At 44.6% G+C, this 26,264-nt stretch overlaps 1 protein-coding gene across 5 annotated transcripts in view; it reads left to right on the top strand.

The window, feature by feature from the left end:
* The window catches only part of LOC147611673 (uncharacterized), a 153,446-nt gene that overhangs the window by 14,185 nt on the left and 112,997 nt on the right, over positions 1-26,264 (top strand). For all 5 annotated transcript variants that reach the window (XM_086784715.1, XM_086784713.1, XM_086784712.1 and 2 more), the window contains exon 3: positions 19,936-20,083. In XM_086784715.1, coding sequence (XP_086640841.1) covers positions 19,936-20,083 — 148 coding nt within the window. The remainder of the gene's footprint in view (positions 1-19,935; positions 20,084-26,264) is intronic.

Genomic DNA, 26,264 nt, shown 5'->3' with positions numbered 1-26,264 from the left:
TCGAACAAGAAAAAAATGCAATGCAAGAGAACACTGAAATCAGCCACTCTACAGAGCTGAATAATGATGAACACAACGAATGCAAGGTGGGATATAGGACTAAGGCAGGTGGTACATGAGAGAGAATAGAAGACAAATTGAACAAGGAAAAATTGCAATGCAAGAGAACACTGAAATCAGCCACTCTAGAGAGCTGAATAATGATGATCACAGTGAATGCAAGGTGGGATATAGGACTATGGCAGGTGGTACATGAGAGAGAATAGAAGACAAATCGAACAAGAAAAAATTGCAATGCAAGAGAAGCTGAAAATTGTATTCGCCATAGTGATGAACATAAGCTTAATAAATGGCAAACTAGGGCAAGACAAAAGCCATTACTCGATAAAGGTTGCTTGTCAAAATCTTTTTCAAAGGCCTGTATACTTCCAGACAAAACAATGCATTGCAAGAGTCAAAAGATCCGATGGTACTTGGACATGCAGAAAAACACAGTTTTCGGATGCTTGCCATGAATACTTTTCTTGCATTTTTGCTAGCCCTCCCACTTTCGAGGGAGGCTCTTGATGCGTAAGAACTTTTCTTACAATAGGTTATGCTTGTCATAACACGCCAAGAGGCTATCAATATGGATGAGCCCTTCACATATGAAGAATTGGATAATGCTATTAAAGGTCTAGGCAAATGAAAGTTTCTAGGCTGCAATTTGATTGGGGCACAGCTTCATTTCTTGTTGATTTATTTTGCATAACTTTGTGTCGTCCTTTCAATTGCTCTTTCCATTTCTGTTTCCAAGTGGGTCCCTCAGGCTCCTTAAACGGCTTGGCTCGTTCGCCCGGAGGAAAAACACGTGTTTCCATTCATTACCGGAAAAAGAAAAAAACGATCCTAGTGGCTCAGTCGATCATGGGATGGCTTGACTGTGGAGTTCTTTCAGATGTTTTGGAATATTTTGAAATCACCAATTTTACTTATAGTGAATCATTACTGGAATGTTGGACAGTTGCCATGCTCATGGAAAGAAGACTTACTAAAATTATTGCCCAAAAAACAGCTTTGTGAAGCCATATCGGATTGGCGTCCTATCTCTTTAATGCCAGTCATGAAGGCAATGAAGTGTTAGGGTTAGGGTTTATAGAAGCTTCAAGCAGGCGTGGAAAACCAACAGAGAGAAATGAAATGAAATGATATATTAACGTCTTCAAAAGGCCAAAATGACCTATGAGACCAAAAAGGTTACAACAATTGGTGGATCTGATACAATGTCTGTGTAAGAAAAGCTAAAAACAACTAACTGAAACTGAAATAACTGTGAGGAAAAGTACGGTACCAGGAGCTCCTAATGGATAACATCTGGGAGGAAAACTCTAGCAACAAAGGTAAGCATCATACACATCACTATCCAAAGATGTCTCTCATCGGTCGATGGCGGATATCCTCAATGTCCTCCATGGTGAGTACTCTGACTGGACGTCTCCCATGCCGTGCTAGTATGGTCCTGATCCTCTGTTGTAGTCTCCGCCGGTGTCGAGATGGGCCTCTCATCTTGCGGCGCCTGGACCGCCCCAGCTCTATAGCCCGATCAATCAGTGTACCTCTAGTGCGGCTATACTCTGGGGCTAGCTGCAATGCCTGCTGGCCTGACTGCTCAATCTCTGGTCGAAAGAAGTCTGTAATCTGCCTCTGTAGGTGTGTCTCCCTCTCTGATCCCGTCCCTCTCAAGAGACCCTCTCTATGTCTACGAAGCTCCAGCAAGTATAATCCGAGGCATCTTTGATCTTGGTATCTCATGACTCTAGAAAGTGGTCCGAAACCCTCTCTAAACAGGCAGTGAAAGTACGTACCTGTCCCACAACTGTCCTGTATAAAGCCATGATTCCCCAAATCAGCTCTGTGGGCACTCCCATCTCCTGTAGTCTGCGCATCAATCTGGCTCTCGGTATTGTGTCAAAGGCTTTGCGGAAATCCACAAAGCAACAATAAATCCTCCTGCCATATAATCTGCCCTCCTCAATAATAGCTCTGAGTGTCAAGATATGGTCAAGAGTGGAGAAACCTCTCCTGAACCCTGCCTGCCTTGATGCACGTATGCCCTCTCTCTCTGCCCATCTACTCAACTCCTGCTCAAGAACAGATGCATATAATCTAGCCAATGTGTGACCAATCATGATGGTACGATAATTCCCAGGAAGCATGGGATCCCCTGACTTGAAGATAGGCACAATCGTGGACATATTCCAAGTCTCAGGAAAACCCTCACACATGGCTCGGTTAAACATCATAGCAATAAGCTCTGCAAGCATATCTCTGGCATGAATAAAGTGCTTTGCTACCAAACCATCATGATCATATGCTCTCCCAGTCCTCATCCTGTCAATAGCTTTCTTTACCATCTCAGCAGTAAAGAAAGCACATGTCTCTGGGCATGGCTCCGATGGGTCTGGTAGGGGCGGCTGTCCTGCTGCTGTGTACAGGGATGCTGCATACTCACCCCAAATCTCTGTGGAGGTAATGGCTGGTGATGGTGAATGCTCATGAAATAGTCTCCATGCCTCGCCTGAGTCCCGACTCATAAACAACTGATACAAATCCCTCTCTAACTGAGCAAGATAAGCCCTCTTCTTCCGTCGCACTAGGTGCTGGAAGGTAATCCGTGACTGTCTGTGAGTGGTAACACCCATGAGCACCTCTCTCTGTAATCTGATCCTCATCTCTCTGCACTCCTCATCATACCAACTGTTTTGGGGCATGTTCCCAGATCGTCTCCGTGTAGGCTGACTATGGGGATATGCCTCTGATGCTGCAGCATGAACCGTATCTATCAATATCTGAGTGAGCTCATCTAATGGCCGTCCCGGCTCCTCGGCACATAAGCGTCTATATATCTCATCCGTGTACATGGTGTCAGTCTCCCTCGTAAAGATATAACGAGTGTGTGTGGAGACCTGTCCCAATGGAGCGGTGCTGAACTGAAATGTGAGAGTGAAGGACAAGATAGCCTGATCCACTGCTATTCCAACCGGCCTAGTGCCTACCATAAAATCCTGAAAAGAGGGAATGAGACTGGGCTGAGCCATAACATAGTCCACTGTACTAGCACCATGCCTATGTGGAAAGCAAGTGAAACCGCCCGATGTCGGGAATCTCTGTAGGCCATTCAAGATGGCCAATCCATGTGCAGTCCCCATGTCTATCAAATACCGCCCATACACTGTATGTTCCTCATCCTGTGATAGTCTAGATAGGCCCATATCCCTAACATCAAGCTCCCTCAACATCTCCTCTGAGGTATCATAAAATACTGTCTGGTTATGGGCGGTCCTGGCATTGAAGTCCCCCAGGAGAATGATGTCACCATCCCTGGAGAACTCCCAAATATCATCATCCAAAATAGAAAAGAGAGAGAACACCACTTCAGTATTATGCTTGATACAAAAGTGAAGTACAATAGCCACATAATAGTGACCCTAAGGATATGTGTTCACATGTCCGGCCATAAAATGTGCCGGGTGGACCAAAACACCTATAAACTGAATATAAGTGAAACTGGGGAAAAAACCTCCACTAACTGAAGTAAAAAGTGCCCCAGTAATCTACTGATGATCACTAGCACTCCTCTGGGTGCATACACAGCGTAAAACCCAACAAACCCCCCTGGAGTGATATGTGATCACTGTACATCATCCACCAAAAGGAAACAAATTCAAAGCACTGCGGAATGCTTCAAATTTCGGACGTGGTAATGCCTTGGTGAAGATGTCTGCCACATTCTGATCTGTAGGAAAGTAGATCAGACTGATATCTCCTGCCTGGAGTCTCTCCCGAACAAAATGATAGTGAATCTCAATGTGTTTCGTGCGAGCATGAAACACAGGATTCCTGGCCACAGCAATGGCACTCTGACTATCAGTATAGATAGGTGTAGGCTCCTCCACTGAAATATCCATATCAGTCATGAGACGACGCAGCCAAACACATTCAACAGTAGTAGTGTAGGCTGCTCTGTACTCTGCCTCACAAGACGAAGTACTCTGCCTCACAAGACGAAGTGGCCACTGTGGTCTGTTTCTTGCTTAGCCAAGAAATGCATGAAGAGCCAAGAAAGAAACAATTTCCACTAGTGGAATGTCTGGTATCAAAATCACCAGCCCAATCTGAATCACTGTAAGCGTATAACTGCATGTCACCCCCCTCAGGATAAAGCAATCCAAGAGACAAGGTACCCTGCAAATAACGGAATACACGCTTCACAGCTTGCCAATGTGACAACCGCGGGCTGTGCATAAATCTGCTCAACTGAGAGACTGCATACTGAATATCTGGCTTTGTATTACACAAGTAAATAAGGCACCCAACAGCCTGAGCATATGTAGTGGCATCAAAGGAAATACTGTCATCTTGTAGTGACAGTTTCATCCCAGGCTCCATAGGAGTACTAATAGGCTTGCAATCCTGAAATTTAAACTTCTCCAGAAGTTTAGCAACATAACGTGATTGCAACAACCCAATGCCTCTGTTATCCTGCACAAACTGTATGCCCAAATAGTAAAGTACAAGCCCCAAGTCAGACATGTCAAATGTCTGTTGCAGTATCTCTTTAAAAGCTGCAATTTTGTCATCATTTGATCCCATGAGCAAGAGATCATCCACATAAAGACTGATGACCAGCAGATCTGTCTCTTCTTTCTTTACATACAGAGTGGCTTCTGATGGACTGTTCACAAATCCCTGAGTGAGTAGAAAAGCATCTATTTTTGCATACCAAGCTCGTGGAGCTTGTTTCAAACCATACAAGGCCTTTTTCAGCTTGCAAACTTTCCCCTCATGACCATGTTCTGCAAATCCCATGGGCTGAAATACATAAACTTCCTCCTCGAGGTCCCCATGTAGGAATGCAGTCTTTATGTCCAACTGGTGAACAACCCAACCACGATGTGCAGCCAATGCAATGACACACCTAAGTGTCGACATACGGGATGTAGGAGCAAATGTCTCCTCATAATCAATGCCCTTCTTCTGTGCATAGCCCTTTGCAACTAGACGGGCTTTGTACCTGTCAATGGATCCATCTGCATGTCTTTTCAACTTATAGACCCATTTAGTACCAATTGCTTTCTTTCCTTTGGGCAGATCAACCAAATCCCATGTTTGATTCCTTTTAATAGAATCAAGCTCATCCTGCATGGCTTTGTTTCAATGCACATTATCTCGTGCATCCACAAATGAATCAGGCTCATCATCATCCTGTAAACTGGCTGCCATAACCAGATTCAAATCCATGATGTGTGCATGCTCATTGGTCCTTGTTTCCCTACGAGTACGACCAGCAAGAGGACCCTCTAAATGGCTGTCCTGTAATGTCCTCAAATACCATCTAGGTATGTGTCTGACCTGTGGTGCCTGCTGCCCCATATTTGGTTCAGCTTCTGGCTCATTTTGCTGCTGAATTTCTGCACCACCTACATCATTTGCTGGCTGTCCTGTACCCTCATGAGTTGGATCACCAACTGTGGAATGAAACTCCATGGGTAGTAGACCTTCAAACACATCATTTTCAGCCTGATTTGCCTCATAACCAGCCATGGATATTTCTGATTTTTCATCAAAAATCACATCCCGACTAGTGAATATCTTCGTGGATAGTGGGTCATATAACCGGTAGCCCTTGCTCTCATGGCTATACCCAACAAAATGCATTTTGTGGCTTTATCATCCAGCTTCCTCCTCAACTCTTTGGGTATGTGTGCATATGCAAGACACCCAAAGATACGAAAATGTGATACAGAAGGCTTGTGGCCATGCCAAGCCTCAAAAGGAGTAATAGAAACCAATGCCTTTGTGGGACATCGATTCAAAATATGACAAGCACACATGACAGCTTCCACCCAAAAGATATGTGGTAGCCTTTTTGCCTTTAGCATACATCTGGCCATCTCCATGAGTGACCGATTCTTCCTTTCTGCAACCCCATTCTGCCGTGGAGTGTAAGGAGTAGTACACTGATGTTTTATACCTCTACTCCCAAGAAAGGAATTCAACATATGTGACATATATTCCCCCCCTCGGTCAGAACGGAGAGTCTTGACCTTGCATCCTGACTCTGTCTCAGCAAGTGCTACAAAGGCCAAAAATGCATCATATACCTGTGATTTCTGTGTCAAAGGATAGACCCAGCATATACGAGAGAAGTCATCAATAAATGTTGCAAAATAGAAGCAACCACCTAATGACTTCGTCTGCATGGGACCACAAAGATCACTGTGTATAAGCTGCAACTTTGCAGTTGCTCTTAGAGCCTGATCACGTGGGAAGGAAAACCTGTGCATTTTTCCCAAAATACATCCTTCACAAATGTGATCTGGAGGCTTCTCCATGAGAGGTAGATCTGTAAACATGTTATGTCGCTGCATAAGCATAAGACTACCAAAATTTACATGCCCCATGCGAGCATGCCATAACTCCGCATCAACCAGAGCTGGAGTAAGAGTGAATGCATGATAAGCAGACTGATCCATTGGCTGAAATGCATCCAACTGATAAAGTCCATGACATAATGTACCAGTAAGCATCAAGGTCAAGGCATTAGCTTTGTCTCTGACCATGCATTTATCATCATCAAAGTGGACTTGCATACCACAATGTGCTAAAGAAGAAATGGACAACAAATTCTTCTTTATCCCTGGTACATATAAGGCATCTGTAAGGCGGAGAATGGAGCCATCAATGGCTGTGAGCTGAATCTCCCCAATGCCACGAACTGGATATGAAGCATTGTTGGCACACTGAACAGTTTTGCCAACAGGGGCAGGGACAACATGACTAAACAAATCCCTGCGAGATGTGATATGCTTTGAGGCACCACTATCAAAATACCAAGTACATGCATGCTCTGTCAAACTGAGTGCCTGTGAAGACCAAGAGGCATCATAGCTGCATGTATAAAAACAGTAATCCCTGTCCTCAACAAAAGAAGCAGTCTCTGGAGGAGCTTTAGAAGCATCATTAACAGACATCCCAGCTTCCTTTGCCTTCTCTTTGGCAATCCTCTTCCTACATTCAGTGATGTAGTGACGTGGCTTCTTACAGTAATGACATTTGCCCTTCTTCTTGGGCTGTCCATCACCTTTCTTGGTATCCTGTGAAGAACCACCATCACCTGAATTTTGATTTGAACTCTTTGGCTGAGTTTTTCCTTTCCCCTTTTGACCTGTAGTAAATGCTTGTTCAGCATTTGTGTTCATATTCATATTCTTTCTCATTTGCTCCTCTTGTAGTAAGAGAGCAACAAGTTCCTGATACTTGAGGGGTTCAACAACATTCCTCATGCTAAGGTTCAAAGAGGTATGAAAAGCCAAGTAAGATCTTGGCAAAGAGTGCAAGATGGTGGACACAAGCTGTGTCTCAGCAATAATCTCATCCACATTGATGAGTTGCTCTCTCAAATCCTGCAGCTTGTTTAAGTGGCTAGACAGATCATCTCCTTCATTCATTTTCTGATTTTCCAGCTCTCTTTTCAAAAATGAGATCCTAGCCTCATTACGAGCAGCATACATATGCTCCAAAGTCACCCATGCATTCTGTGAAGAGCCAGCTGAACGAATATGAGGTATAATGGACCTCTGTACTGACAATGCAATGAGTGACAAAGCTTGTGCATCCCTGGCATCCCATGTCTTCTGAGCATTTGTTCTTTGAACAGGCAATGGCTGTCCTGGAGCCTGTACCTGTTGTCCTCGTCCACGAGCACCCCCTTGGGGAGGAGTCTTTGGAGCCAATGGACCTGGACGTGGTTCATCACCACTAACAAAATCCCAAAGACCTTTTGCCACAAGCACATTTTTCAGCATAAAACTCCACAAGGAGTAGTTCGTGCCATCCAATTTGTCTTCCTTAGACAAATATGTGAATACATCACTTTGCTGTTGATTTGCCATTATGCTTACGCACAATGTTGTACCTGTTTATCAAAAAACCCAATAGCAGAAACCCTGAAAATAACTGTACTCCACTGAATACAGTTCACCCAAATATGCCTGCACTCTCAATCCTCTGAATGTGCAGCTCAATGCACCAATGACTGAGTAGAGCAGCAAATGTGTAGCTCAATGCACCAATGACTGAGTAGAGCAGCAAATGGCGTACACAATGCCAAAATGCCCCAAAAATGCCCAAATTTACTGCACCCAAACTGTGCAAAAAACCTGTATAGTTCTTTGCTAGAAAGTCTGCCTGTATTTGCGTGTAGATTTTCACAGAGAAAATAAAAATGCCCAATATTCAAAACTTGCAATGCTTACCACAGTGTGATGTTAGCAGGTACAAGTTGACTTCAATGCGAATGATTGTTGTACTGTGCAGGTACAGTTTATTGTACGGAGCAGACTGCAGGTATAGTTGAAGTACAGTGGATGTACTCTGACGAAGCACTGTATTGAACAATGCGAACAGGTACTCTGCAGGTCTGGAAGTCGTATTGGGCACAGCAAGTACAGTCGAAGCAGGTACAGTGTTGAAACTTCAGTCGAATGTACAGAAAGTATAGTCGACTGGTACAGCAGAAGGTACGCAGAACTGAATGCTGCACGGCAGATGCTGAAGTCGGCGCTGATAGGTGTACGGGGCAGGTACAGTACCTGAAGGCGCTGATAGGTATACGGGGCTAGTACACGTGCACTGACAGGAACAGAAGCTACAGTACGGTAGCGCTGTCAGGTACGGAAGCTGCAGTACGGCGCACAGGTGTACGGGCAGCAGGTACTGAAGCTGCAGTACGGCGCACAGATGTACGGGCAGCAACAGTACGGCGCACAGGGGTACGGCGCACAGCTGTACGGGCAGCAGCAAGGCAAGCCTTCAAAGCTCTGATACCAAATGAAGGCAATGAAGTGTTAGGGTTAGGGTTTACAGAAGCTTCAAGCAGGCGTGGAAAACCAACAGAGAGAGAGAACACGACTTCAGTATTATGCTTGATACAAAAGTGAAGTACAATAGCCACATAATAGTGACCCTAAGGATATGTGTTCACATGTCCGGCCATAAAATGTGCCGGGTGGACCAAAACACCTATAAACTGAATATAAGTGAAACTGGGGGGAAAAAACCTCCACTAATTGAAGTAAAAAGTGCCCCAGTAATCTACTGATGATCACTAGCACTCCTCTGGGTGCATACACAGCGTAAAACCCAACAAGTCATATATAAATTGGTCACCAAGATGCTTGTTAATAGAATAAAGTGTGTCCTACATGTAGGTTTGCATCCAGCGCAATATGGATTTGTCCCTAGAAGACAAATCATTGACAATATAGCAAATGCACATATTGGCATTGAATATGCCAAGTATACACAACAAGATGTTCTCATCGTGCAGGTGGACATAGCCAAGGCCTTTGATACAGTGCACCCGGACTTTATAGCCCGGGTAATGGAGAGAATGGGCTTTGGGCCTAGAATGAAAAATGTCATCTTTTGGCTTTACCAAGAGGGAACAACTAAATGCATTTTGGGTGGAGAACTCTTGGTGTTTTGGGAAATCTGTTCAGCAGGGTTGTCCACTTAATGCACTATTGTATGCCATTGCGACTTACCCAATGCTCCTTTACATGGACAAATTGACACAAGAGGGGCAGCTACATGGTCTCTCCACGGTGGATAGTACACAATTTGTGGCACAGGCATATGTTGATGACTCTTTCTTTTTTCCCAAGAATACAGAGGCTGACGTAAGGACTCTCATGAAAGCACTATCCCTCTATGGTTTGGCTACAAGATTGCATGTAAATTTTCAAAAATCAAAGTTGCTTCCTTTGAAAAATTATGATCGGCATCAGCTTTTGTGTTACCACCTAATTAGATAGTCAAGCATCTGGGTTATCCCATTGGTTGGGAGTTGTCTTTGAAGAATGAGACTCAATGGGTGATGGCCAAATTGCACTCTAAAATAGAATTAAAAATTATCTATATGGCCTCTACATGTGCGATTGCGCATAGTACAGTCAATAATAATGGCATATGTCCAGTTTTATCTTCCGTCCTACCTTGGTCGTGCAAACAGATTGACAATTTCATTTTTAAAGCAATGGAATGTCTATGGAAAACCAAAGCAGATAGAAAAGGGTTACGTTTGCTAAGGCAAGAGCTTATATGTTCGCCTAAAATGCATGGTGGGCTCAATGTCTCTAATATTCATTATCATATACTGGCAATGAAGGCCGCTCTTCTACCTGCATTTATAGAGCAAGTCAAGCCATGGGCATGCATGCTAGGAGCTATGTGCACTAACATGCGAATAGATGCATATGGACACTAGATTATCAAATATGATGATATAGTCTTTGGGCATTTCCATGGTCGTATTCCAGGCTCTCCATATTCGACTATTCTCATTCAAGATTGGCAAGCTATACTATGTCATTTACAATGGTCTCGTAGGCCTCCGAATCGAGTGTTGGAAATAAGTGCACACTAGGTGTACTATTTCTCTAGTCTAGTTTCAGTTGAGTCTTTGTGTCTTGAGTCTAGTGCCATGTGGCACCTCTACATTTATCCCATAAGTGAGTCTACTCAATCTTGTACTTCTCACCTATAAATTGTAGGTGTCACATCAATAATCAATCAATCTTGTGTCTTGTCTACACTCATCTCAAGGTAACTCTTTGTCTTTCATTTATGTTCTTGTTTCATTTCTAGTTTGCTCTTGCTTTCATATTTGCTACATGGTATCAGAGCAGGCTGCTCCTGCCCTGTGTTGCCCGCCATAGCTTCAGGCGACCATCTCCCTAGCTGCGCTCAGCTTGTAGGACCAGCCTATTCGCATTCTGCACAGGCTGCGCCAGCCTGAATTTTCTGTCCGCCGCTAGTCTTTTTTGCTGTGCGCCCTGCGCCGGCTTGTTTTCCAGTAGCTGCTGCGTACTCCTCTTGTTTTCGTGAAGCTGCTACTGCTCTCTCTCTTGGAGCTGCTGCTGCCCGCCATACTGTTGCAGCTCTCCTTTGGCTGCCTTCTTCATCGACTCAAGGGTGCGCAGCTGCAGATCAACTTTCCTCCTAACGAGCTATTTGCTGCATTCAGTTCTGCCATCGCTTCCTCTTGAAGAGTCTACAAGGTACTGTGCATTGTCTCCTTCAGTTTGCTGGTCAGTCCTTTTCTTATCCTCATATCTGCAAACTGCTAGTTCCTCATGCTTCGATGGGCTGTCACATGCTATGGCCTTGACAAGTGGTGAGAGAGCCGGCTTCTAAAAACAGTTTGGATCTCTTCTTTCATTCATTTCTGCAATCTTGTAAGGGAATAGACACTGCCCTTGCATTTTAGCAAGAGGTAAGACCTTCCCACATGGCCTCTTCTACTCATTCTCTCATGTCTATCGACAAATTCAATGGCTCCAACTTTCATACTTGGCAAATCAAAATCAAGTGCCATCTTATGAAAGAAAGTCTTTGGGACGTTGTTCACCATGCTGCTCCCGAAGATTCCGACATTGAGCAAGTTATCACTTATGCTCCCACTGCCAAGAATGACAAAGCCTATGCTATCATCTTGCTCGGTCTTGGAGATGATTACATTCATCACATCTCCGACATACAGTCTGCTTCTCGAGCATGGATGACTTTGGATACCCTTTTTGGACCCCGCTCTAAAAACTCTAAGATTGCACTTATGATCTCATTCTTTGATCTATATATGCAGGAGGGAGCTACTATAGCCTCTCATGTCAATTATTTTCGCAGTCTTATGGTTCAGCTTGCATCAGTGAAGTGTTGGAAATAAGTGCACACTAGGTGTACTATTTCTCTAGTCTAGTTTCAGTTGAGTCTTTGTGTCTTGAGTCTAGTGCCATGTGGCACCTCTACATTTATCCCATAAGTGAGTCTACTCAATCTTGTACTTCTCACCTATAAATTGTAGGTGTCACATCAATAATCAATCAAGCTTGTGTCTTGTCTACACTCATCTAAAGGTAACCCTTGGTCTTTCAGTCTTGTTATCATTTCACTTCTAGTTTATTGCTTTCATATTTTCTACATGGTATCAGAGCAAGGTTTTCTCCTCTAGTCTTGCCACTACCCTGCTGCTGCCCGCCATTCTCCCGGAGCTGCTCCCATTTCTGCCCCGCCATTTGCTGCGCAAGCCTCTACATCTGCTGCCCCCCCTTTCTATACCTCTTCATCAAGATTGGACCTGCGCAGCTGCTCTGGAAGACGCCGTTCTGCTACCTATCTGAGCAGATTTCTGTCCGCCATCTTTTGCGCTGTATCTGCCCCGACATCTGCTCCTGCTCCTGCTCCTGGCCCCCGTGCTGCTCCTGAAATTCTGCGCCACCTTCTTCAACAGGCTGCACTTCTCCAGGAGCTGCCCGAGGTTCTGCAACAAATTCTCCACCTCTGCTCGCTCTCCGGTCTCTCTGGGTATCGTGGCCCTGTACTATATCTCTCTCTATTTGCAAAAATCTCTGTTCGCAGCTCTCTCTCTCTCTCTCTCTCTCTCTCTCTCTCTCTCTCTCTCTCTCTCTCTCGGGTTACCCCTGAAAGGGTGGAAGACCTGAGGAAAAAACCAAAGTGGATTATCCTTTGTATGCTTCAATATTTTCAGTTCTATTTTTTTTCAAAATTAATTCAAAACTGAACTCTATCTTGTAAGGGAATAGACACTGCCCTTGCATCATTAGCAAGAGGTAAGACCTTCCCACATGGCATCTTCTACCCATTCTCTCATGTCTGTCTTCTAGTCTTGTCCATCTTGTCTTCTAGCTTGTCTCTCAATCCTTGTCTAGTCTCTCTGTCTTGATCTTATCTTTTGTCATGTCATAGTCTTGTCTTTTTGTCTTCCTCCTAGTGTCCACTTAAGGAGGGTGTTGAAAATAAGTGCACACTAGGTGTACTATTTCTCTAGTCTAGTTTCAGTTGAGTCTTTGTGTCTTGAGTCTAGTGCCATGTGGCACCTCTACATTTATCCCATAAGTGAGTCTACTCAATCTTGTACTTCTCACCTATAAATTGTAGGTGTCACATCAATAATCAATGAAGCTTGTGTCTTGTCTACACTCATCTAAAGGTAACCCTTGGTCTTTCAGTCTTGTTATCATTTCACTTCTAGTTTATTGCTTTCATATTTTCTACATGAAGTCCCCCATCTCCGAAGATATTGCTAGTGCTGTGCTTCTCAAAAGCTTACCTGACACCTATGCTACTCTTGTCACTACCTTCAAGTATCACAATAATCCTACTCTTGAAGGTATCATCAATGCTCTCCAAGAAGAGGAAAGAACAAAACAACAAAAGGTAACTGACACTGCATTTTTAGCAAAGAAAGGAGGTTCTAAGGTAAGAAAGCCTTGCACCCATTGTGGAAAAACTAATCATATGGAGAAGGACTGCTTCAAGGCTCATCCATGCACCATTTGTGGCCGTGATAATCACCGGGAGAAGGACTGCTACTCTAAAACCTCTACATCAGCCCCTGCATCTACCTCAGCACATGTTGCTGCAGCATCTACATCAGCAGATCTTGCTGTTCATTCCTCACATGATGAGGAGTGGGCTTTCTGATTACTTCACCTTTCTTGTCTACCACTTTGACCACCGATGATGTAGGTCAAGGGGTTCTAGTGTCGTACTCATTATGCTTTTTGACCTCTCTCTTGTCCCTACCCAAGAGGCAGAGATTGCCCTTGAGGAGGGGTTGTCTTCAAGGTCCATCTGTTTGTCTACAGTCAGTCTTCTGTCTATCTAGTCTTGTCTGTCTGTCTATCTGTTGTCTGTCTATCTGTCTATCAATCTGACTGTGTCTTGTTTTAGATCCATCTTGTCCCTACCCTTGTGGACCCATATGAGGATATCACTTGAGGAGGGGTGTCTCAGGATCTTTTGTCTCTCATGTCTTGTCTCTCAATCTATCAGTCTTTATGTCTGTCTTCTAGTCTTGTCCATCTTGTCTTCTAGCTTGTCTCGTCTAGTCTCTCTGTCTTGGTCTTATCTTTTGTCATGTCATAGTCTTGTCTTTTTGTCTTCCTCCTAGTGTCCACTTAAGGAGGGTGTTGGAAATAAGTGCACACTAGGTGTACTATTTCTCTAGTCTAGTTTCAGTTGAGTCTTTGTGTCTTGAGTCTAGTGCCATGTGGCACCTCTACATGTATCCCATAAGTGAGTCTACTCAATCTTGTACTTCTCACCTATAAATTGTAGGTGTCACATCAATAATCAATCAATCTTGTGTCTTGTCTACACTCATCTCAAGGTAACTCTTTGTCTTTCATTTGTGTTCTTGTTTCATTTCTAGTTTGCTCTTGCTTTCATATTTGCTACATCGAGGTAACTCACTGTTCTTGCATAGTATTCATTGGAGCTGGGTATTTGATCGAGCGCTTGCTTTGTCACAACCAAGAAAGGCATACAATTTGTCTACATTGGGGATTCGTCACATACACGACATCGTGGATGAAAATGGTTATGTTTTCAATTTTCCACGTGCAGTTAGACAATGTAATTTGGGGATGCATCACAGGCCAATTTGGAGAGTCATTTTGGAAATGATCGAGCCGTTTTTGCCAGTCCCAATGCTTGAGGAGATAGAGAGACTTCAAGATTGGTGTTCTGATAGGCAGCTTCCAAGATATACTCCTGTGTCTTTTGTCCAATTGTTTGCGGCCAAGGCTTATAGGTTACTCTTACCGCCTCCATGGATTGAGGATCATGCAAATTGCCTTTGGCATATGCGAAAATCTCTTGTTTGGTGGAAAGCTGCATTGAAAAGAATTTGGAAGAGGGGATTGCCTCTCAAGCAACTACTGTTTCTATGGAGATTTCTGGTTAGGGTATTCCGAGTGGGTTCTCTTTTGGCATATTGCCACTGCATCTTGTAGGCGGTGCTCCCTTCGTACAGAGACAACGCCTCACCTACTTTGGTATTGCTCTCACTCTCGGGATTTTTTTGATGATTTGTCCGGGCATCTCCAGGCTCGTTTTCCAGGGAGGTGTTTCAGACGAATATTCTGGCTTTTTGGTTGCCTTTCTCCTTCGCTACGAGATTATACAAACTTCCTTCACTGGACTAGATTTTGGGTATTGTGGACTATCTACCATGCTCAGAATCAGTTGCTCTTCTCCGGAGATTCTGTTCAGCTCTTTGCTTACTTTTGGAGAGCCCTTTTACAATGCCTCTGAGATTCTCATGAAATCGTAGTCCTTTCCTTCTAGCAACTAGAAGTGTTTTCCTACTGTTTTTGAACTGAGGAGTAGCTGCTCCACTTTGGGACAGCTATGAATGTATATCTGTTTTCCCTAATGAGACAATGGTTTCACGAAAAAAAAAGTGTGTGAACCCATCTACACATGGTACTAGCGACACTCCAAGATCATGGGCATGGACATTGGCATGCCTAGGGCTGTCGATAGCCCATGGACAGCCAGAAGGGTCCCAAGGCCATGGCCAAGGGGGCTAGAGTGTCACATGCGGAAGCTCTGGGAGTCTTCTTTCAGCCCTAAACACCATCCTTGAACAACATGATGCAAAACGCAAGCAAAGGGATGGAGAGAAGAGAGAGAGATAGCTGAGTTTTAGTATATTCATATGGTACAAAAAGGTGTACGGTCATGGCAAGCCTTTGGCTGCCCCATCAAAAGGTGGAAACACCTTATCTAAACCTAGTGAACAAACTCCGAGAAGCCGAAGATGAGGAGCCAAGGAAGCCTGAGAAACTGGCTTGGTGAACAAATCTGCAGCATTCTCCGCTAAAGGACAATACTCCAAACGCAAATCTCCAACAAGAATCCGTTCACGAACATAGTGATACTGTATCTCAATGTGTTTCGTACGAGCATGAAACACAGGGTTCTTGGCGATGGCGATGCAACTTTGATTGTCACACCAAAGAAGAGTAGATCCGGTAGGAGGACAGCCAAGCTCCTCCAATAATCTCGGCAACCAAATCGCCTCACATGCAGCATAACAAACCGCATGATACTCTTGCCTCTGTAGAGAAAAGCGCCACAGTAGGCTGCTTTTTACTGCTCCATGAAATGGCTCCAGACCCAAGTGAAAAAACACAACCAGTGGTCGAACGCCGAGTATCTAGATCTCCAGCCCAATCTGAATCAGACCATCCAACAAGAGTGCATCCTCGGCCATAGATGATGCCAAAGTCCAGAGTGCCATGCAAGTACCATGCAAGTACCGAAGAACTCTGAGAGCACACCGCCAATGCTTCTGACGGGGTTTGGATGAGAAAGAACTCAATAAACTAACTGCGAAAACACGTTCAATCGAGAGTAGGTCAACCAAACCAAACAACCGACGAGAACCAGATACTGTCCCTGATCAATCCCTGGAGAAGCATCAAGTAGAGAAAGCTTCTCACTAGTATCCATAGGAGAAGATACTGGTTTGCATGTAGTCATCTGAAATCTGTCAAGAATCTCCCGTGTGTACTTCTGCTGAGAGAAGAAAATGCCCTTCGGGGTCTGCCAAATCTCAAAGCCAAGAAAATAATGCAAAAGGCCAAGATCCGTCATCTCAAACTCTGTCTCCAAAGCATCCATGATTGAACGGATCCTCACAGAATAAGAACCTGTAAAGATGAGGTCATCAACATAGACCACAATGATAACAATCAACCTTCTCTCAAGGAGAATATAAAGGTTCGAATCTGCATGAGAACGGCGTAGGCCGAGCTTCTGAAAGAACTCATCAATCCGCTGGTACCAAGCCCGCGGAGCCTGCTTCAGACCATATAAAGCCTTCTTGAGTTGGTGCACCTGATCCTGTTTGCCTGGAACAACAAATCCCGGCGGCTGATCAACATAAACCTCCTGTGTAAGCTCTCCATTCAGGAAAGCCAACTTGATGTCCATCTGGAATATGGGCCATCTATGATGTCCTGCAAGAGCAAGAACGATGCGAATGGTAGTCATTCGGGCCGTCAGAGCGAAGGTCTCATCGAAGTCGACTCCATGGCGCTGAGCATAACCCTTGGCAACCAACCTTGCCTTCTGCTTGTCCAAGCTACCATCAGCTCGAAACTTCGATTTGAAGATCCAGCGCACACCAATCACCTTACGCTGCAGTGGCCTAGGCACCAAAATCCAAGTGCCATTCCGTTCAATAGCATCCAGCTCTGCGTGCATAGCACGGCGCCAAGGCTCATGTGGAAGAGCCTTGTCCACAGAAGTGGGATCAGAAGGACCATGAATGATAGAGGACATAAGAGCATTGTTGAAAACATGTTGCCCTCATGAATTTGTTTTCTTGTAACTCCGGAAGATCGCCTGAGAGAACCAGGTGGAGGAGCAGAAGGAAGCTCACGTAACCTTGAATCACGAATTGTCTGACAGTACCATCCAGGCACATATTTGCTCGAACTCACTGGAGGAGGAGCAGAGTCATCATCATCTGACTGAGAATCCACAGCTAGAGGTGTAACAAAAGCAGAGGGAGGCGGAGGAAGAAGAAGCTCACCACCCCCCTCTAAAGATGTAGGAGTCTCGTCGAACATCACATTACGGCTCACAACTTCTTTGCTGGCCTGCTGATCATAAAGGCGATATGCCTTGGACACAGTGCTGTATCCGAGAAAAGTCATGCGCTGAGACATCGAGTCCAACTTGGAGCGATGCTCCTTAGACACATGAACATACGCCGAACAACCAAATACACGGAAATAAACAACAGAGGGCTTCTCACCATGGAAAGCCTCATATGGAGTTTTATCTGGAAGCGTAGCAGTAGGAGACCTGTTCTCAATGTAGATAGCAGTGGAAGCTGCCTCAGCCCAGAAACGTTGAGGTAATGAAGAATGCTCAAGCATAGCACGGGCCAAGGTTGCAGCCGTACGTACGGATCCGTACGCGTACGGATCGATCCGTACGTTTATTAAAAAAAAAAAAACCCCCCTTTTTGACCTTCAACGTACGAATTTGGGCTTATTTCGGAATTTCACCTGCAGTGCTCTGTTTCGCTCTGTCTCTGCACACTGTGCACATTGCAACCAGGTAATTCTCACGCTCTCTCTCGCTCATGGCCTTGGTCCCTCATGATGCATCTCTGTCTCGTACTGTACTCTCTCTCTCTCTCTCTCTCTCTCTCTCTCAACCGCGTCATAAGCTGCTTTTCCAACGCCAAAATCCGACCCGGAGACTTAATCTCGTAGAGATCTGCAAATGCCTTCCAAACTTCATGTGCAGCATCTGCTGTACGCACATGAGAGAGAACAGAATCCTGATAGTTCAACATCAGAAAGGAGAAAACACGACAATCATTCGCTTGCGAAATATCAATCTGTGTCTAAGTCACACTATCGGAAGCAAGGGTGGGAGGGGTCGCATTGGCAGGTGTAACAAGCCAATCCAAGAGATCCACGCCACGCAAGGCTGATTTCACCTTCACCTTCCACAAGGTGTAGTTGGAACCATCCAACTTTGCAGACTCAGAGAACATATGAAGTGTAGTCGGGGCAGCCATCACAAAAGCTTGGGCTCAATCTCAAAAATATGCACAATCTCGAAAGTAGTGTCCACCATAGGTACCAAGGGTGCCACCAAAGCCCGAACCACCATAATACCCCCTCTGCAAAAGGGAATGTCCACCGGAGAGGAAAACACAGCCAAAGAGGGGCTGCTGTTCTGAAAAAACAGGCCGCTTAGATCCAAACTCCAAGTAGAAGTAAAACGCTGATGAGAAATTACCTTCTGGCTGAAAGCGATGAAGCCAAACTGAAGGGAAAGCAATCAGCAGAAGCTGTCCAGAAAACGCAGCAACCAGAGGGCCGCAAATCTGAGAAAAACGCAGAGGTGAAGGGGCTGTAAATAGGGCTGAATCTGGGGCAGCAGAGGGAATCGCTGAACCGGGAGCGATGATACCATGAGTGAGTGCACAGAGCAGAAGCAAATAAGCACTAGAGTGTGCTGAGCAGAGAGTGCAAGAGAGAGAGAGATATAGCCCACCTATTTATAGGTACGGAGAGCTGGCCGACCAGATATGCTGAATCTGGCCGACTGGGCATACTGAAGCTGGCCGACTGGGAAAATGCATCCAGGCTGGGAAAAATCCGAGAAAAATATATAAAATAAGGGGTGGCCAGCCCACAATCAAGGGCCATGCAAAAGGGACCAAAAGGACACCAAACATGGGCAGAAAGTGGGGATGAATGTGCTAACAACCTCCACAAGGCTTCCCTGCCCACACAAGCAGCACATGCTCCTGTATCTGGTCCAAAACCTTGTCTTTATCTGCTTCCCTTCAAGGATCAGCATATACATATGCATGCACATGACATAAGGGCAGGGTGCCCAGGGCCGCCGGCCCATATAGGGACATTTTTTTCCATGACCAGAATGTTATCTCTGCAAATTAACAAGTCAAAGATTTTCCAAGCGTCTGCATGTATTATTTAGTTTGGCAAGGATTGTTCAAGTGGGCTGAAGATGAAAACCCAGCTCTGCAGCAGCATATGGGAGGCCAAATGGGTGGCAGGGTGGAATGACCAGGCTGGATAGGCCAGGCGTCTGTAGGTCATGCTAGTTGTGAGCATTCAGTTTTGGAGACCCAGACATATATAGGCTGACCAGCAACAGCAGCGCTTCACAGCTCTTCAAGCCCTCTTCCATGTTCCTCATTAGGTTGTGCATGGAAACGAGTTTGGCTCATCCGATTCAAATCTTTCAAGATAGCACTAGAGTTCTATCCGATTGGCAGTTTGTCTGGTGCATAATACGTGCATGCATGCTGATTTATAATGGCATGTTTTTTTGTTCTCTCACTTCAAACCAAGAAGAGAGTAGTAAGGTAGTGCCATTAACATTGATGCCAGAACACATTGTGTACATTTTCAACTGTTTGCAATCTCAGCAATGTTGTGATATCTTTAATTGTAGGTTTGGGAGTAATTGTTGTCTGGAAGTAATCATTGCCTGGACTAACACTTGTTAAGTTCACATTTTGACCAGGCTGAACGGACTTACAGGGAAGCAAATGAGGCAAAAGTTCTATTTACAAGCACCAGTTTTTGTTCAAAATGAAGCAAGACATTTAGTGGAGTACTGTTGCTTTCATTATTTATCTAGATGCAGCACTGATTTTCATCCATCCTTAAAGGTGTGCTCCTCCTTCCCTGGTGGATCTCAAGTCTAATGGGAATGAGAATGAAAACCAAGCATGCTCTCTCTAGTTTAACTTCATATTAAAAATTCTATGAGGAGTAACAATTTAAGCATTGCTGCCAGTTAATTTTTGGTCAAGGATAACTATGGCACCTTTGGAGTTCAGTTTTGCTCATAGTTTTTCTTGACTTAGGAACTTTTATTTCCCTATGTTGAAACTTCCTTTCAATCTTCCACAAAGGTAACTGCAAGCAGTATTCAAGACTTCTTGCAAAGCTAAATATGGAAAATTGTTAGGTTTTGAAACAGTGGTGTCATTCAGGGATGGTGTCCATGGTTTGTGACCCTAAAGGGGCCTAATGTAGGCACGACTTGGGGCAGATATGGGTAACATGGGGTCACCCAAATAGGGGTAGTTATTGGCCCATCAAAGGGCATCTGTACCTCTTTACGTAACAGAATATCCTACTTCTTCATTGTGCATTATGACAACCCAGCACACCTTGATTTTTGATCATTACAGCCTATGCCAAAGCAATTCAAGAGTCGTTTTATGCTTCAACTGTGAAGCCAATGCAGGAACTTGCAAGCCACCATCTGTTGTATCTGTCACGGAATTGGCTAATTATTTGCATGAGTATTCACCAGTTTCCGAGGAGTTGCATAATAGGTATACAATGCTTGAAAGATGGGAGAATTGTCCGAACTACAGTTGCATTATGCAGTAGCATGTTACTTGGCATATGTTTCGCATGCTTGAAAGATGGGAGAATTGTCCGAACTACAGTTGCATTATGCAGTAGCATGTTACTTGGCATATGTTTCGCATGTGTGGACAGGTTTTCCTGCATACATTCCATGGCTTTAATACTCGTGAGTGTTCATGGGGTCGGGGATGCCTGTAAATGCTTGTGGATGCGTGTGTGCATAATCATGTTTGGGTCTGACATATCTTGTGTTTTGTTGGAGTTAAGTATTGATTTTGGTCCAACTTATAACATGCACATGATTTATAATTGATGTGAACAGTACAAGTTCATAATACATGAAAAACTTGAGGACACAATAAAAAGGGTGGACAACTTATAATTTGAGCGCCCCTTCATTATGAAGTGTGGGCTGTCCCAAATTGTGCCCATGTGAGTGGGAATGGGGAGCCCCCATTATTCAGCTGACAAGTAGCAAAATTATGTGAAAAAGGCATGTTCAAGCATGGAAAGCTGGGCGTTCTCTTCAACCGTCTCCTGCACACGCAAAAATCAAAGATTGTGCCCATGTAAGTAGGTATGGGCAACCCCCATTATTCATGTGACAAGTGGCAAAATCATGTGAAAAAGGCTTGGGCACGCATGGGAAGTACCACATCCTCTTCAACCCTCTCCTACACATGGAAAAATCAGAAATTTACGTATCTCCTTGATTATCTATGTTCTCTTCTTCATACCCAAGCTGTTGGGTACAGTATCAATGTGAATATTTAATACTCTCCATCATTTTTGTTGTTTAACTTTGAGCATAATTTGTGTGCATGGAAAATTCTTTGATCTGAGTGTAAAGTTGGTCACACCACATCATGTGTTCTCTCCCATATCATGAAAGCTTTTTATCATAGTTCGATTTTACCAACAACACGTTTCTTGTTTGGATATGTGGATGCTATCTAAGCTTTTTTTGTTGGTTACAATAGTTTATTTATTTTATTTTATTTCTTCAAAGAAAAGATCCTTTCATTAGTTACCAAAAATATCGCCGAAATGGCTAAGTACATGACCTAGTCTCATTTATGGGAGACAAGAAAACAATAGGGGGCAGAGAGGGGCTCTTCCTCGCTGGCTGGCCGCTCTTGGAGAGGAAGGCTAATATAGGATGACATGAGCCTGCTAGTGTGATGCTGCCGCCTGGTGTACTATCAACCTTTGACGTTTGGATCCTGCAGCTTAGACGGATTGTGTTGGGGGCATCCTTGGGGGTGAAGGGATCGTGCCACTGCCACTCACGAGGATCCCACTATAGCCGCATTAGTGGCTGGCCCTCCCATAACCATAATCTCCAAAATCTCTCTGATCACTTTCCGCGGGGTGGGTCGACGTGCCATCTTTGGTCATGAAAACCAATCACTCTCACCCTCTGTAAAGTGTAGGTGCTGAGGTTCTCTATCGAGGGGGGGTTGGTCCAATGTGCCATGTGGCCCTATAGAGAAAGTCATGAGAGTTCCTCCATCCGCACCCTGGATTGCCATCGTAATATCATGTCTGGTAAAAAGCCATACCCACTCAGGGGGAGTCGGGTCTTGGATTGGTGCTAGCCACTCAAGAGGGAGGGAGGAGTGGACGTTGAGGGTGAGACTGTTTCTGCCTCGGATCCGAGTTGGGTTTCTCTCTCGAGCCTCTACTCGGAGGCGCATGAAGGTGATCCACTCTCCAAGAGACTAAGCCGGTCCCTCACTCAATGCAACCCATGGGATGTGAGGATGGGAGCCTAGCATGTGGCCACTAGGAAGGGTAATCAAGGGGTTCCAAACTAGTGCCTAGCGAAGTCTCTCCTTGTCTAGGACTGAGGGGGACTGGTGGAGAGTAGAACGAATGTGGTTCAAGGCTTGGAGAAAATCGGTCCTCAAAAGTTGGGCTAAGGTTGCAGGTCCTCATGTCCATGAAGATCCATCTCGGGCTCTCGGACCAAGGACCTCCAAGAACTAGAGTGCAGGTGGAGACGTGGGCCATGAGAAAGTCCTTCTAGGAGGAGTTATGTGATGATCAGCTTGCCTAGAAGGGCTTTGCTTTGCATAAAAGGATCAATGATGCCTAGGCCGCCTTTGTGGCGAGCTGAGTGACCCGTGCTGGCCTGCCATCGTTTTGCCAGCCCAAAGGAAGTTGCGGATCAACCGTTGTACCTAACCAATACATGCTCTAGAGAAGGCCGAGCAAGAGGTGATGTGTAACTCGCTTGGGAAGCGCGGGAGTGGGTGTGCATTGCTTGACCATGAGCACAATTAAACATTTTAGATTTAATCCACAGCCATTAAACAATCCACAAAGCTGAAAATAAAAGTTGCACATATAACACCACATAGAGGCCGGAATGGGCCGACCCCCCTTGGAGTATTTCATTATCCAAGGAGAAATATAACATGTACAAGCTTTGAGGGCCTTACTCTCTCCATGGGAGATGCCGGATTATCCATATACAACCATAAACCTGTCCTCCATCCAATCAGGCTATCCGGCATGTCCTTCAATAGGCGCACAAACATGTATCACAGCCCACATGGCTCTTCCATACGCGCATAAACTTGTATGACAGCCCATATGGCTCATCCACAAGCACATAAACCTATAAACTATCCCATGTGGCTCATCGATGAACTCATAAACCTGTAAACCAGCCCATGTGGCTCATCCATGAGCTCATTAACCTATAGACTAGCACATGTGTCTCATCCGTGCGCATAAACTAGTATAACAGCCTGTATATTGCATAAAACCAGAAATTTCGGCAAGTTTTAGGACAATTTTGCTGAAAAACAGTCATCCAGGGTGTGCAAGATGGTGTAGAGTAGTGAAAATCATCTTCCCCAACGTGAATATGGCTATGGTAGGAAGAGAAATGGTGAAAATCAGAGTTTTTAGACTCCAAAAACTTGCTTGAACCTCAAACTCGCCCAAGAAATGACTCTCATGTTCAAATAAGCAAGAAAATGCTACAATGCCATGTGGAGAGCTGAATTGACAAGTGTGAGAACACTTGTCTCACTTTTATCCTCTTGTCCACACCACATGTCCCAAATCCAAAGGACAAAAATTCTACAATCTTCAGCTCTAAAAATATCCCAGATGATAACTAATTTCACAATGGCGCTTTGGCGATCCTCGATCTTTGCTGAATTCCGAAGGTAATGACGCGAACGGAAATTCCCTTGGAGATTGCCAAAAATAGCAACTTCTCCTAAAATTTAGGAGATGATCTCTCTATGTTCCACCACATGAGAAATACATGTAAGCACCGTGTAGAAACCTGTTTCAATGCTCGATCTCTCTCAAATCCTCAAGAGTTCGCCATACATACTTTCCACTTGATACTTGAGTCCAAAGTCCATTTCTATGTCCAAGAAGCCATCTCGAGTGCCTGGGCCATGCTGTGAACACTTGGTAGTCTATAGTGGATAATCTCTCGGTAGTCTATAGTGGATAATGTCCCATTCCCAAAGCTTGTACATTCTTGTTCTTTTGGGCATCCAAAGCCCATCCACACACATGAAGGTTGGAGATGTCCAAAATGGTGACATTCCTCCCAGCTTCTTAAAAGTTGTCCTCAACTTTAAAGCTTCAAACCATATATCAAGATATAATCACGTCCCATCAAGCGGGCGAGACCAGATAGTCTCAAAAATCCAATATGATTGAAAGAATCCATGTCCCAATAAATGGGCAAGACAAAACAGTCCCATAAGTTGAGATACCATAATCATGTCCCAAAATAAATGGGCAAGACAAAATAGTCCCATAAGTCCAGATATCTTAATCATGTCTCTCTGTCCATACTCCAAGTTGAATCCAACTCTAAGGCTTTATCCCCAATCCCCATTATCAGGTCAAAGGCACGCTACTCTTGACTGGCTTCCCTCCTTACACATGCAAACACTAGGCCAAGAAATAGAAGACTGATTGACCTGATAGCTGTCCGCCTACTATAGCTGGCAGACCAGCTCTGAGGAGGGATATATAAGGGTGATCACCCTTTCCCTCAGTTTTTATCTCATTCTTGCAAATCTGCTGGAGGTCATTGGCTGTAGCAACAATCTTTTATGCTTGTAAGCACCTACGGGCTTCGCTCGTGCTCATTTTCAGCAATAATCAATTGTTTCCAGTCTTCTACAGTTTGTGCTTTGGGCGGCCTACAACTTGTGATGCTATTTCTTTCATGGTATCAAAGCCAAACACTGATCTACAAGTAAGGAATTGCTGTGCTTTTTTTCGATTGGAGGAGAGGCTTCATCATTGCTGCGTTTTTTCTGCATCTGCACTATTGGATTGCTGCTTTTTTGTTGTTGGAGGTTGAAGATCTCTTTTAGGTCCTGGAGGACAAGGTTCCTAAGAGATTTGCTTTCTCTATTTCTTTTTTCCCACCCTCCCTCCCTCTCTTCTTTCTCTCCTCTTGCTGTGCACAGCTTCAGAGGAGGCTATTTGCTGTTTTTTTCAGCCCTCTTTCTTCAGAGAGGGTTTCTTTTCAGAGGACATGGCTTCAGGAGATTTCTCTACTGTTGCTCCTGCTCTCGTTGATACTCCAGCTTCTTCATTGCCTGGATCCACTGTTCGCGCTCCCCAAGTGGTTCCTCTTCCCAATCTTTTTTCTCTAAGTTTCTCTCATCCAGGTCTTGCTCCCGCTCCTACCCATATACCATCCTACAATCCTCCCCAAGTTAGTGACTCCATGAAGCTTACAGCAACCGACTATCATACTTGGTCTTTCTACACTCAGTTATTACTGGAAGGAGCCGGTGTGTGGATGGCTATCTCCACACCTCACTTGGTGGACCTTGCTTTGAGAAGCGTATTGGATGCTCGGGCTCGTCTTATCATCATCCATTGCATGACTCCATCTATACAAGCACAATTTGTCTCTACCCGGAGTAATGCTCATCAGATGTGGACAGAGATCCAGTGGTATGGGAGAGTTTCGACATGGAAGATTGCCAAATTGGAGTCAGATCTGGAGAAGCTTACAATCAATGAGTCAGATAACTTGATTGAGAAGATTGGAGAGTTCACCTGTATCAAGCTGTACCTTGAGGAGTACGGGAGCACCATCAACAATCCCATCCATAAACTTCTTGGTAAATTGCTTGCTTCTTTGATTCTTTTAAGGATAATATTTATTTCCGTGATCCTCTCCCCCCTTTTGAGGAAGTCATGAGTTATCTCCACGATAAGTGCATGCTTCGCAGAGAAGGCAAGTTGGAGTCTGCTCTTGTTGTCTCTGACATGGGGAAAGGCAAAGGCGGAAAAGGGACCTCCAACAACAGCAGCAGCAACAACAACAAAAACAAAGGCAAAGGCAAAGGTAAACATGATTCAAAGGAGTCCAAGGACAAAAGCAATAAATGCGATTACTGTGGCAGGATAGGTCATATTGAGGCTCGTTGCTTTGCTCGTCGTCGTGATGACTCTCGAGCAGCCAAA

This window comes from Cibotium barometz, chromosome 47, assembly GCF_041138505.1.
Source record: "Cibotium barometz isolate CiBa-2024 chromosome 47, ASM4113850v1, whole genome shotgun sequence".
Classification (NCBI taxonomy): Eukaryota; Viridiplantae; Streptophyta; class Polypodiopsida; order Cyatheales; family Cibotiaceae; genus Cibotium; species Cibotium barometz.
Note: the sequence above shows the minus strand (reverse complement) of the source record. Positions and strands in the feature narration are given on the sequence as shown.